At 50.3% G+C, this 12,630-nt stretch overlaps 2 protein-coding genes across 5 annotated transcripts; both read right to left on the reverse strand.

Moving 5' to 3' along the window:
* LOC121185684 (thioredoxin-interacting protein-like) lies at positions 1-2,983 on the reverse strand. 3 transcript variants are annotated; one of them, XM_041044005.1, is made up of 7 exons: positions 2,496-2,952; positions 2,108-2,183; positions 1,862-2,009; positions 1,496-1,708; positions 1,248-1,394; positions 618-926; positions 1-272 (listed from the first exon to the last, which is right to left on the reverse strand). In XM_041044005.1, exons 1-7 carry the CDS (start codon positions 2,761-2,763, stop codon positions 225-227), a joined length of 1,209 nt encoding a protein of 402 aa, XP_040899939.1. In that variant the 5' UTR covers positions 2,764-2,952; the 3' UTR covers positions 1-224. The 3 variants fall into 3 exon arrangements, with proteins under 3 accessions (XP_040899939.1, XP_040899940.1, XP_040899941.1); XM_041044006.1 differs by lacking the exon at positions 1-272 and adding an exon at positions 445-471 and having other exon boundaries at positions 601-926; positions 2,496-2,957; XM_041044007.1 differs by lacking the exon at positions 1-272 and having other exon boundaries at positions 624-984; positions 2,496-2,983.
* Positions 2,984-5,089: 2,106 nt separating this feature from the next.
* Positions 5,090-12,588, reverse strand: LOC121185685 (bcl-2/adenovirus E1B 19 kDa-interacting protein 2-like protein). Of its 2 annotated transcripts, none has more exons than XM_041044010.1 (10): positions 12,431-12,588; positions 9,948-10,028; positions 9,045-9,097; positions 8,011-8,265; positions 7,613-7,807; positions 7,123-7,225; positions 6,339-6,470; positions 6,070-6,156; positions 5,562-5,660; positions 5,090-5,453 (listed from the first exon to the last, which is right to left on the reverse strand). In XM_041044010.1, exons 1-10 carry the CDS (start codon positions 12,448-12,450, stop codon positions 5,429-5,431), a joined length of 1,050 nt encoding a protein of 349 aa, XP_040899944.1. In that variant the 5' UTR covers positions 12,451-12,588; the 3' UTR covers positions 5,090-5,428. The 2 variants fall into 2 exon arrangements, with proteins under 2 accessions (XP_040899944.1, XP_040899942.1); XM_041044008.1 differs by having other exon boundaries at positions 12,416-12,588.
* Between the last annotated feature and the right edge of the window lie 42 nt (positions 12,589-12,630).

The raw sequence follows: 12,630 nt of genomic DNA on the forward strand, positions 1-12,630 counted from the left end.
TAAAAAAATAAACATCTGATTTTATTTACAAAATATTTACAACTGCAGTTTTTTAACCGTCGTACAAAACGACCAATCAGAACGTTCGACTGAAAAACAGCAAATATCACAACAAAACGTTTCCCGTGTTTTTACCTACACAACACAGAACCACAACACGCGGAGTCGCCGCCGTCACCGAGCTCGCCGCTTCGCTCTGGAACCGCCGGGAATCACAGACGTCCTCAGAACACATGAACAGCCTGAGGTGGGTGGACAGAGTCCTGATCCACCTGAGGAGAAGCAGACAGCAGAGTGAGACAGAACTGAGGTAGATCCCCTCCCCTCTCCTTTCCCCTCTCCCCTCCCCTCCCCTCCCCTCTCCTTTCCCCTCTCCTTTCCCCTCTCCCTTCCCCCCCCCCCCCCTCCCCTCCCCTCCCCTCCCCTCCCCTCCCCTCCCCTCTCCTCCCCTCTCCTCCCCTCTCCTCCCCTCTCCTTCGGTTCTTCAGTCTCACTGCGTCTGATCCCAACGTTTTAATCATCTCATGTCTGATCCCAGTCCAGGTGTCTCCCCCCCCCGACTGAAACACTGACGAACAAACTAAACCAATCGGATCCTCCCAGGTCGGTCGCCTCACCTCGCTGTATGCGGGGGGAGGGGGGTAGTATAGTTCAGGCGCTCTCATGAAGAGCCCCCCCTCCTCTTCTTCCTCCTCGCCGCCGTCGTAGTCGTGGAGCAAAGGCGTGCGAGGACCGTCCACTCTCAGGTCTCTGTGGATGTTACTGTAGCTGGGGGGGGCTGAGGGGAAGGAGGACCAGCTGCTCAGGGACCCGGCCTGGCTGCTCACGCTGCTCGTCCTGCTGCCGACGCCGCTGAACGGGATGGTGCCGATGACCAGAGGCAGCTCCAGCGTCAGCTTCTCGCTCCCGGGGATGTGCAGGTAGATCTGGAGGGAGGAGGAAAAGCTTGCGTCTGATCTCGTGTTTCTCTCCGCCCACCTGCCGCCCACCTGCCGCCCACCTGCAGCTACAGATAACAGGTGCAGGTCGACGTCTCATCTCATTTTAGCGTCTTTCTACTTTTCTCATCTGATCCACTTTCTAAAACGTTCTGATCTCGTTTCATTTTATCACCTGTGACGTGGACCTGATGTTCTCCTGCCCGTTTGTCTCTGCTCTGTCTCTGGAGGTCGGGTCAGGTCGCTGTTGGTCCTTTTAGACCTCAGGTATCAACCTGTCCTGACAGACCTATGAAGACCGTGACTCACCATGAGGGCGTAGTCCACCTTGATGATGTCACAGCCCAGCAAAGACGGCTTCAGTTTCGGGACCCTGATGGTCTTCCCCTGCCACATGTCGCACATCCCGGAGATGATGTGGTTTCCTCGAACCGCCGACAGTTTCTGACGCAACACCTGAACAGAACACAGAGAAACTGGAGGTCAGACTTTTCCTGACGACCCTGAAGAGGTTCTGTTTTCTACGCTTAGCGCTGCGTCCTCTGTTCGTGTGTCACCTTGCTGTGTCCGTCGGCGACGTACAAGTGTTTGGCGATGATGGCGGCCTTTGGCACTACAATACGTGAACACGTGTTCTCAAACTTGGCACTGATGTTGATGTCTTCTCCCTCACAGAATCCCTTCCTGTCAATCTGAGCAGTGATGGACACCTGACCATCAGGTATGAACAGACAGGTGACCTTCTTCTGTTTGGAGGCGGCGGCCGGAGCCTGAAAGAGGACAGATTCGCCAGAATCAGAACGCCCGCCGTGGTCACAGAGACCGAATCCTGACTCAGCAGTTCTGACCATCAGACCAATCAGCTGCCTGAAGGCGTCAGCAGGTTCAGTGTGTGTGTTACAGCGTGAGTCGTGTGTCTGTACCAGCAGGTCAGGTCGGTTGACATCCAGCGGCTCCTCCACCTCAAACTCCCTCTCACACTGCAAAGCATGCTGGGAAGGCCGGTCCAGCACCGCCCGGGCGTAATACCGGACGTAACCGAACTTTCCTTTATAGGACGACACCAGACGCCTGAGGACAGACCAGAGGACAGGACAGGACAGATGATCAGCTCCTGTGATCAATAACTTATCAGTTATCAAATCCACTGATCGATCACAGACTCTCACCCCGGCGCCGGCAGCTCGAAGCCGAACTGGAAGCTGTAGGTTTTACTGGGCTGCAGCAGGAAACAGCCGTCTGAGTCTGAGCACAAAGACAGGAAGGTTCAGACCCAGACCAGAGCAGGCTCAGCCGAGTCCTCTTTCTGAGCCTGAATGCCTCACGCGCTGTCACGTGCTGCCGATCATCCACTCACATCACACGGTGAAATATTCAAACACACCTTATGAAACACACACACACTTTTCTCTCCTCATCAAACAACAGGTGTTTCACGTGTGTGCACGCGCCCAGGCTGACGGTTAATTAATGAGCGCGTGCGTTTCTCTCACGTTCACAAACACGGACTCGGTTGGAGTGGACCGGTCCCCGGTGTCCGGTGTCCGGGGGCTTTACCTCTCGTCAGCTGCTCCTCCAGCCGCAGCTCCTCCTCGTACTTCAGGTATTCCACCTCCTGGCTGCGGCTCCTGCGGTTCTTTCCGCCGCGGTGCTCCACGCGGGCGCAGCCGGCGGCGGAGACCCTGAGGCCGCTCACTTTGCAGAGCTGAGCCGCCTCCAGCCGCACGGAGCCGGACACTTTGTCCCCGCTGCTGTAGAAGGACCTGCCGGTGTCGGAGAACACCAGCTGGAAGACTTTCATCTTGTTGACCGAAGACAGGACCATGATGGACCGACAGCGACGCCGGCGGCTGCTGGATGATGCTGAAATATGAAACTTCAAAAATGTCAAAGCAAAATAAAACTGTGACGAATAAGATTCAGAGATGAGTCCGAGTGAGCGGAGCTGACACCGGAAGCTGCTCTCACTGTTTGTGTCGGTTCAGTCTGCGCTCCGTTTTATACCGGAGGGGGGGCCCGGTGTCCCGTTACCGTCTCACCGGCCAGCACGCGAGCACAGCGTGTACACGCCGCTCCCTCCGACGAATGGAGCTCTCTGGATTGGTCACCCCCGGGTCGCTGGTCGAACGTAGCCAATCAGAGCGCAGAGAGGACGCGTGGACAGCTCGTGCCGCGGGGGGCGGGGCCTGTAGCTGGCAGGCCATAAATGAGGGACAGGTGGAACAGTAGAGTCATCAGGAACAGAATAGAAACGGATCTACTGTCACAACAACATGCAACATGGAGCAACAACATACAGCAGCAACATGGAGCAGCAACATGGAGCAACAACATATAGCAGCAACAACATACAGCAGCAACATGGAGCAACAACATATAGCAGCAACAACATACAGCAGCAACATGGAGCAGCAACATGGAGCAACAACATACAGCAGCAACATGGAGCAACAACATACAGCAGCAACATGGAGCAACAACATACAGCAGCAACATGGAGCAACAACATACAGCAGCAACATGGAGCAGCAACATGGAGCAACAACATACAGGAGCAACAACATACAGGAGCAACAACATACAGCAGCAACATGGAGCAACAACATACAGCAGCAACATGGAGCAGCAACATGGAGCAACAACATACAGCAGCAACATGGAGCAGCAACATGGAGCAACAACATACAGCAGCAACATGGAGCAACAACATACAGCAGCAACATGGAGCAACAACATACAGCAGCAACATGCAGCAGCAACATGGAGCAACAACATGGAGCAGAAACATGGAGCAGCAACATGCAGCAGCAACATGGAGCAGCAGCATGGAGCAGCAACACGCAGGAGCAGCAACATGCAGCAGGAGCAACTGGCAGAACATTTATATGTCAGAGAAGAAGAAACGCACCAGCTCCTCCCACCGCCTCCACGTCTCTGATTGACTAACAACAAGAAATGTCTACAGTTGCTTCAAACAGAGGCTCTGGCCCCGGGGCCCGGCCCCTGGACCCTTACATGTAGCCTGCAGCTGCTCAGTATCACTGCTTACTTCAGCCGAGCTAGCACCTGAACCACTGTGTTAACTTCAGAAAACTCACCAGGTTTTCAGGAGACATCAAACACACCACAGTGTTTGACATCAGTGGGAGTCTGTTCAGCACTTTGACGACGTCTTGTGTGTCCACTGTGTGTCCAATCTTCACTCAGGGAAAAGTGTCTCAGAGCTGAGATGTTTGTAAAATGACTCATCAGAAACATCCAAGTGAACACCATGATTCAGCAGGTCCCAGGACCTCAGCCTGAGACCCAGCTGTGGGAGCGGACCGCCCCCTGCTGGACAGAGGACGACCTACAGAGACCACGCAGCAGCACATTTAAAGCTGAACATGGTCCTGGAGCTGTGAGTCAGAAATCCTGAAAGATGATGTTTTAAATGGAAAATGTCATTTTTCAGGACTCTGAGTTAAAACTGTTCATTCTGTGAAGAATTCTAATAAACTAACAATAACACCAGGAATATTCAGCGACAGTTTAATCCCACAGCAGGTCTGTGTGTGTGTGTGTGTGTGGACTCGTTCACGGGTCCTGCTGCTCGGTGCGGGGGGGGCGTGGTCTGTGTGCGTCACTCTGACCACATCCTGTGTTTGGTTCTTCATACATTCAGAAAAACAGACGCTCAGACGTGTTCAGGATGTGAGAAACATTTAGTTGAACAAGTTTGATCAGTGTTTATATTCACATACATGTAAACGTGTTCAGCTGCAGAGAGAAGAGACTGAGAGGAACCTTCAGCTGAACTCAGAGACCAAGGTTAAACCAACCGACTGCCAGCTGCAGCCTGGTCACTGTTCACTCTGTGTGTGTGTGTGTGTGTGTTCACTGTGTGTGTGTGTGTGTGTTCACTCTGTGTGTGTGTGTGTGTGTGTGTGTTCACTGTGTGTGTGTGTGTGTATGTGTTCACTGTGTGTGTGTGTGTGTGTTCACTGTGTGTGTGTGTGTGTTCACTGTGTGTGTGTGTGTGTGTGTGTTCACTGTGTGTGTGTGTGTGTGTGTGTTCACTCTGTGTGTGTGTGTGTTCACTGTGTGTGTGTGTGTGTGTGTTCACTGTGTGTGTGTGTGTATGTGTTCACTGTGTGTGTGTGTGTGTTCACTGTGTGTGTGTGTGTGTGTGTGTTCACTGTGTGTGTGTGTGTGTTCACTGTGTGTGTGTGTGTGTGTGTTCACTGTGTGTGTGTGTGTGTTGACACTCACTTTCACCTGAGTCTGACAGTAAAGAGCCACCGATCGGTCGCAGCTGAAAGTCCAAAGCTAACGGAGAACCAGATGTTTAACTTACCCCCCCGATTCAAAGAGAGACCCAATAAATAAACCCAGAGTCTGTGTGTGTTCTCTGTACAGGCAGGAGAGGTCAAAGGTCATCAGGAGCCTCAGCGTGCTGGCCTTTGACCTTTAGGATCCATCCAGTCTGTTGACCTCAGACTCAGTTATAGTCATCTGTTCAGCTTCTCATCGAACCTGCAGGACGACCAGAGATTTAACAGGCTGTGAGACAGGCTGTGAGACAGACAGCAGAGAGAGACAGGCAGTGAGACAGGCGAGTTCCAGTAGAAACTGGGATCTTACTGGTGTATGGCGTCTGGGATCTGCAGTCTGTCTGTGGGGATGAGCTGGGAAAGCTGCTGGAGACTCTGAACAAACCGAATCTTCCTGCTGAACTTCTCACTGTGGGCAGAGGTCAAAGGTCGGAGGTGAACATCAGGAAGTCAGTGGAGACGTGTGGAGCTGTTGCCAGCTAACCGCTAACATTAGCATAATTTTTTAAAATTTAGCAGCTAATGTGTCAGTGCCTCATGTTAACCACTGGCTGTTGGTGAATGCTAAGATGCTAAAGTGTTAGCGGAGCTTCTCGTGTTGTGAGCAGCTGCTCGCGTGTTCAGAGACGGACGAGCGTCCAGCTACCCGCTCAGACCGAGCAGGGGCTGGGAGGTGGCTGGCATGATGTCAGGTGTGGTTGGCAGGTGATCAGGTCACCTGGATGTTGGTGGGGGTTACTTCAGGGCTTCAGCAGGCAGGTGTGGGTCACCTGACGACTAACTGAACAGGCAGGTGTGTGTGTGTGTGTGATACAGACCTGATGAAGGGTTTGACCACAGTGATGAGAGCCTTGATGTACCAGGCAGGATGGACCACCAGCAGCCCCTTCAGGTCCTTCTTCAGCCTGAAGACACACACAACATTACACCTCTGTCGTCATGGAAACAAGCTGATTATACAAATGTCCTTAAACTGCTGAAAAAATGTCTGATCTCTTGAAGGAGGATGTTTACAGACAAAGTGTGAGTGAGGACAGTGCAATAGCTCCACCCCACAGAGCTGTCCCAGTGAATGAAACCATCATACCTCCTGTCAATGGAGGTGTAGCACTGGTGGAGCCATTTGATGCTTGGCAGTTTGTTTCTGGGAGCCATGGCGCACAGGTAGACCAGCAGGTAGTTCTCTGAGACCATCAGGTCCAACGTCCCCACAATGTACCTGCAGGTACACAAGCACAGCTGTTACACCTGCATCCAGGTGTTCATCAGTTTAACGGCAGCTCCTTTCAGCGCTAACACCTCAGCTAACACTTCACCTGTTTACACACGTGCCCACTTCAAGTGACACTTCAACTCCTTCCATGGTTTACACCGAGAGCTCCTTCCAGTGCTGACACTTTGTCCTCACACTTCATGTCCTCTCAGTGCTCTGCCCTCGTGTCCTCTCAGTGCTCTGTCCTCATGTCCTCTCAGTACTCTGTCCTCAGACTTCATGTCCTCTCAGTACTCTGTCCTCACACTTCATGTCATTTGTTTTCAGTTCAGTTAATAAATCACACATCTTCAGGTAAAACATGGGAATATTATAGGAGTCTTCTTATAGGACGGTGTGAACGGAGGACGGCGTGAACAGAGGACGGCGTGAACAGAGGACAGTGAACCACCGGCTCTCGGCTGAGAACATTAGCATTTAGCATCTGAAATGTTGACACTTTTGATTTAGTCCACATCTCATGAGTCCACAGGCCCTCAGGGACAGGCCCTCAGGGACAGGCCCTCAGGGACAGACCAGCACCATGCTGGTACATTCTGTGTTTCATGTCCTCTCTCCTGAAGTTTGAAATAACGTGATCAAACACACACAAACTCACCTGAACAGGTTGTCCATGACGTACTCGTAGTCCTCCACCGTGTTCTCCGGCAGGTAACAGGAAGTGAACAGGATGATGGCGTTCATCCCGTCTCCATAGTAACCTGACAATCAGACACATGGAGGAGATCATCGATATACAGTAATAAACACAGATCCAGACTGTAACGCATAGATCACATTAGTGTTACAGGTGTTTTACAGTCACACCTGTAACGGAGAATGAATCTGTTTCACCAAATCATCATCATCATCATCACCATCATTCCACAGACGTGATCCATTTCTTCAGAAACAGCCTGTAAAATCCTAAACTGACATTTCTTCCACTGTATTGATTTAATATTGATTTAATATAAATATATTAACAGTACAGACAGAAAGTTAAACAAACCCATTAAACACATTTGAACTAATCAATAAGAAAAGAACATTTCTGTGGAGACGGAAATGTCAGGATGTCCTGTGTCCTGCTAACGTTGACCTCTGACCTCCGTGTGACAGGACCTGCAGGTACGGCTCCAGGACGCTCATGTTGACGTGGTATTCGTGCCCAGAGATGCAGAACCTCCTCCAGCGGCGCCCCCTGCTGTCCACCTGGTCCAGTCCCATCAGACTCTCTGACTGCTCCACCGGGCTGCTGGCCACGCCCACAGCTCCACCCCTCCCCATCCGGGGGAGGTCATCTGTCAGAGAGGTCACAGGTCAAAGGTCAGGGTGTTGTTGACTGAACGGCTCCGTCTGATGTGATGCTGCGCACAGTTCATAGCTACAACGGCACGACACAGTGGAGGGAGGTGGACGCCTACTGTCCACAGAGAGACAGTCAGACAGAACATGTAAACACACGCACAGACTGAGGTGAAAGGTCAGCTGACTGGTGTCTCACCGTCCCACTCCAGCTCATGGGTGCTGTCCGGCAGAGTTCCTGTCTCGCTGTCCGATGGCGTCTCCAGAGCCTCCAGGTTGATGTCCAGTGACGGCGTGTCGTCCGGCGTCGCTGACAGAGCGGCGGCCGAGAAGCCGTCGTTGCTCAGGTCGTGTGAGTCTCTGCCGCTTAAAGTCAGGCTGAGAGACGGGGCTGTGAGACGCTTCTTAGCCCCGCCCCCAACAGTACCTGATAGGGCGAGGCTGGTGGGCGGAACTAAAGGGGGGGGGGGCGGGGGTAGAGGACAGAGTGATGAGACATTGAACATTAATGGAAGACAGAATATAAATATTTTATTTAAAAATATTACGTAGAAATGAATCTGGTCTTTAAACAAAGACACTTCGAAATGTTACCACAGGTAAGGTCTGTCACACAAAGACATGTCCTCTCACACAGATATGTCCTCTCACAGACACGTCCTCTCACACAAAGACATGTCCTCTCACAGACACATCCTCTCACACAGATATGTCCTCTCACAGACACGTCCTCTCACACAGATATGTCCTCCCACAGACATGTCCTCTCACACAAAGACATGTCCTCTCACACAAAGACATGTCCTCTCACACAGATATGTCCTCTCACAGACATGTCCTCTCACACAAAGACATGTCCTCTCACACAGATATGTCCTCTCACACAGACGTGTCCTCACACAGACACGTCCTCTCACACAGACACGTCCTCTCACAGACACGTCCTCTCACACAGACATGTCCTCTCACAGACATGTCCTCTCACACAGACATGTCCACAACAAAAACCTCTTCTTAAATATCTTTTTCTCTTCTTTCTCATCTGTCGTCATGATTTGATAAAAATTTATTTACAAAAACACGAGAGTGAAAACTTTTTTCCGACATGTTAAACGACAGAAACATAACATTTAACAACAAAACCCTGAAATAGAAAAATTCATCCCCACAGATTAAATAAGAAAAGTTCCACATTAAAATAGATTTCTATCAGACATGTGAGGACCCGCTCACCTCCTGCTGGGCTCTGCGCCTCCTCTGGACTCCCACAATCCTCTGGGAGAGGCCTGCACCAGCAGCAACACAAACATCACAGGTTAAAAACAAACTCCACCAATAAAGTACGGTCATGTTTTACTGCATCCAGACAAAGGACAAAACATTTGATTTTACTGTTTAGTATCATCATCTATCAGTGACTGCAGCACCTCAGCACTCAGGTAAGTTTTCCTCTGGAGACTAAAACCAATTAGACCTGTTATCAACAGTCCAAGTAAAAAATAAATACATAAATAATCAATCTTATTCCAACAGGGTTCCCAGTCCCTTTGCATATGACCCCCCCCCCCTCGGGCTGGGGCCCCTAATAAACTCAGTGTGATGGTTTCGCTGCTCTAAGCTTTACAGACCAGCAGGTGTCGCTGTGTTTCTTCATCAAAGCTGCGAAGCTCTGACTCATTTTGCAGCATCAGAGGCTGAAGCACAGAGAACAGGAAGCTGCTGCTGCAGACTCTGTTTTCACTGAGAACAACAAACACTCTGCTGCTTTAAATCTGAGCTGCTGTTCTCACACAGTCTCACTGATCTCAGCCCGAGAAATGGACCCACGGGGACGAGAGGCGTCCTCTGACTGATCTATTGAGTTTTCAGCAGTAACCTCAACATTCATGCTAATCATATTATTATCATGACGGTTTCTCCTCATGGACTCAGCTGTCCTCATTTTGTCATTGAGCAATCAGAGCTTCTGTTGTCATGACAACTGCGATCAGTAACAACAGCTGGACTATTTGATAAGAAGATGAAGATTCGTCGGAGACGACAGATCTGAGAATCCTCAGAAAACGGCCCCACGCCGTTCTCACTGTGTGGTGTCTGAATACAAAGAGGTCAAAGGTCAGATATCACTGCACAGACCTGGGGAAGCCGTCGTCCTGCCACTCCTCCCTCAGCTCCATGTCCTGGATGTTGGAGGGGTCTGAGGCTCCTACAGGAGCCCTGCAGGGACAAAACAGGGACAATTAACAGCAACAACTGACAACAAAAGTAATCTGAGCTTTTTTCCTGCAAATCAAACTTAATAATGTTCTGAATCACGTTACATCTTATTTACAGATACGACCAAAGATCTTCAGAGCGTCATGAAACTTTCTGCTGCACAGAGAATCGAACACTGGAGGACGAGTGTGAAATGAATCAGCCTTTGATTCATCTGACAGATTCATTCGTTCATCAGTGTTATCACAGACACAACGGTTCTAAACTTATGAATTATAAAAACTCCAGCTGTGCGTCACTGTATGAGAAACAACAACAAAATTCAGTTCATCATCATCATCATCATGTCAAAGGTCAGGTGACAGGATGGTGAGTTCAGGGACAGTCAGGACTCCTGCCGCTCCGTCACCTTTGACTTCTTGATTTTTCATAGTTTCAGCAGTTTTTTCTCCTTCGTATGAAACATGAATGTGCAGTGAGGTGAAACGTCGTCGCACACACTTCAGGGTCTGAGAGCCAGAGTTGAGGTTGACAGGTGGAGGTGTGCCGTGTTGAAACTAAAAGTATTTGCTTATTGTCCTCAGTCAGAAAACCAGAGACACAGAAGAACCAGATCAGTTTGATCTGAACTGGTTTTGCTGAAACGCAGCTTCTTGCTGACGTGATGGGAACCTGCTAACACAAGACCCGTGGAAACTCTTCATGTTCGTGTTGGATCAGGAGTTCAGGTATTATCATGTGCTTCGGATTAGTTTGCATCCTACATGTTGGTCACCTACACGCAGACCTACACCCTCAGTCTGGGCACAGCAAAGACTCACACAGGGAACAATGCACACAACAGCTGACATGTTCACAAACTCTCCTGAGAGGAAGCAGTGAAGCTGTGACTGGGAGAACAGCTGAACCAGCAGACTGCACATACAGGTGTGACCACACCTGTGAGGTCTGAGCTCCACCTTCATAATCCTGAACTTTAAAACCAAAACTTTGCCATAAATAAACACACAAACATACACAAACACAGAAATCACTGAAATCCGGTTCCATGCTGTGTTCTCTCTCTCTTAAACCAGAGTCCATTCAATTTTCTCTCATTTCTCATTCTCCTGTTAAACACACACTCAGGTGGCTCTCACCTGGGTTTGGCATGCTGTCGATCCGGTGAGGAGCTGAATGTCTGAAAATCTGAATCAGATCAAAGTGAGCGAACCTGCCTGACTGCTCACAGAGACACACCTGAGGAGGTGAGGGGGGGTGGGGCGCTATTGTTACCTCTGTTGTTACTGAAGCAGAGCTGAGACGCTTTATCTGATACACCCACTCAGGTCACCACACCTGTGTACCTTTGAGTGTGTGCGCAGGTCACAGGTGAAGGAGACGGAATATAAAGTGAGACGTTCTCCTCAGGCGAGGGGGGGCGGGGGGGGGTTCATGTTTCCAATGTGCTGCCTTCAGGGTCTGACCAGGAAAAAACAGAACTGAAACATCCAGTGCGTATATACGTGCTTCTGACTACTGTCTGAGGACTCACAAGTGTCTCTACCTGTCCAGGTGATGGTTCTGTAGGAAGCTCCATGGTTTTACAGAGGGGTTCAAGGTTTCCTGAGGTACTTAAGGAAGTTCCAGGATTCTTCAAAGAGTGACTGAAGAGATTCCAGGAGCGCCTGAAATGGGTCAAGAAAAGTTTCAGGAGAATCAAGGTAAACTTCAGGACTGAGACGTTTCCAAGGTGCTTGGGTGGGAGCTCAGGGATCCTTGGAGACGTTTCAGGAGAAGAAGAGCCCAGAGGTTCTGTGAAGGTTCCTGACGTGCTTAAAAGGGGTCGGGAGTTCTAGAGGAAGCTCCTCGATTGTTTGAGGCTGTTGCAGTGGGTGGATCTCCAGGTGTGTGTTTCCAGGTGTTGGGGTGTGAATGCATGTGTTGCCTTCAGTGTCTCCACGGTGGAGCTGTGTTGAGTCTGGATGTCAGAAGGATGTGAGCCCACCTGACACATTAGCACCTACTAGCATAACACATCCCAAGACCCAGGTGCGCTGTGGGTAATGTAGGCACCGGCTTTTACAAAAGAGAGAGAATTAAAATGAGTGGTGTAACTAAGACAGTCCACGTCTCAGAGCAGGTCCCTGACGTGTGTCTGAACCTGGACTGAAACAACACACTCCACAGCTGAGAGGAAGTCAGCTGACATCACTTCCTGCTCATTAAAAAAAAACATTACAAGGACAGCAAGTGCACCACAGCGACCCCTTCACTGACAGTCTGGAAGAAAGAACGCTGGCATCAGAAACACAACTTCAATCAAACTTCCTCTTTCTGCCGGTACAGGAAACACACACACACACACACACACACACAGGATCCCAGTGCTTTAGATATTAACGTACCTGTCCTCTGCGTACCTGTTTGTGTGCCCACTCATGATGTCACAGTGATGTCACAGCGTGTTCTGACCAACATGTATGACCCGCTGGACGCTGCAATGTCTGCGTCGCTGTCACAGCTTCCTCTCTCTCTTTCTGAGGGAGTTCCTACTCTGACTCTATGGGACTCGCCCGCCCTCTCTCTCTCTCTCTCTCGCTCAGCCTCTCTGCCCAACAGG

The sequence above is a fragment of the Toxotes jaculatrix genome, chromosome 8 (genome assembly GCF_017976425.1).
Source record: "Toxotes jaculatrix isolate fToxJac2 chromosome 8, fToxJac2.pri, whole genome shotgun sequence".
In the NCBI taxonomy this organism is placed as follows: Eukaryota; Metazoa; Chordata; class Actinopteri; family Toxotidae; genus Toxotes; species Toxotes jaculatrix.

What these genes read in the sequence shown, in the direction of transcription:
- LOC121185684 (XM_041044005.1), bottom strand. Translation starts at nt 2,763, where the DNA reads ATGGTCCTGTCTTCGGTCAACAAGATGAAAGTCTTCCAGCTGGTGTTC. An exon ending in TTCGAGCTGCCGGCGCCGGG is followed by an intron (nt 2,010 to 2,107) that starts GTGAGAGTCTGT and finishes GTCTGTCCTCAG; the next exon opens with GCGTCTGGTGTCGTCCTATA. An exon ending in AGGTGGACTACGCCCTCATG is followed by an intron (nt 927 to 1,247) that starts GTGAGTCACGGT and finishes TCCTCCCTCCAG; the next exon opens with ATCTACCTGCACATCCCCGG.
- LOC121185685 (XM_041044008.1), bottom strand. Translation starts at nt 12,450, where the DNA reads ATGAGTGGGCACACAAACAGGTACGCAGAGGACAG. An exon ending in CCATGAGCTGGAGTGGGACG is followed by an intron (nt 7,808 to 8,010) that starts GTGAGACACCAG and finishes CCTCTCTGACAG; the next exon opens with ATGACCTCCCCCGGATGGGG. An exon ending in TACACCTCCATTGACAGGAG is followed by an intron (nt 6,157 to 6,338) that starts GTATGATGGTTT and finishes GTGTGTCTTCAG; the next exon opens with GCTGAAGAAGGACCTGAAGG.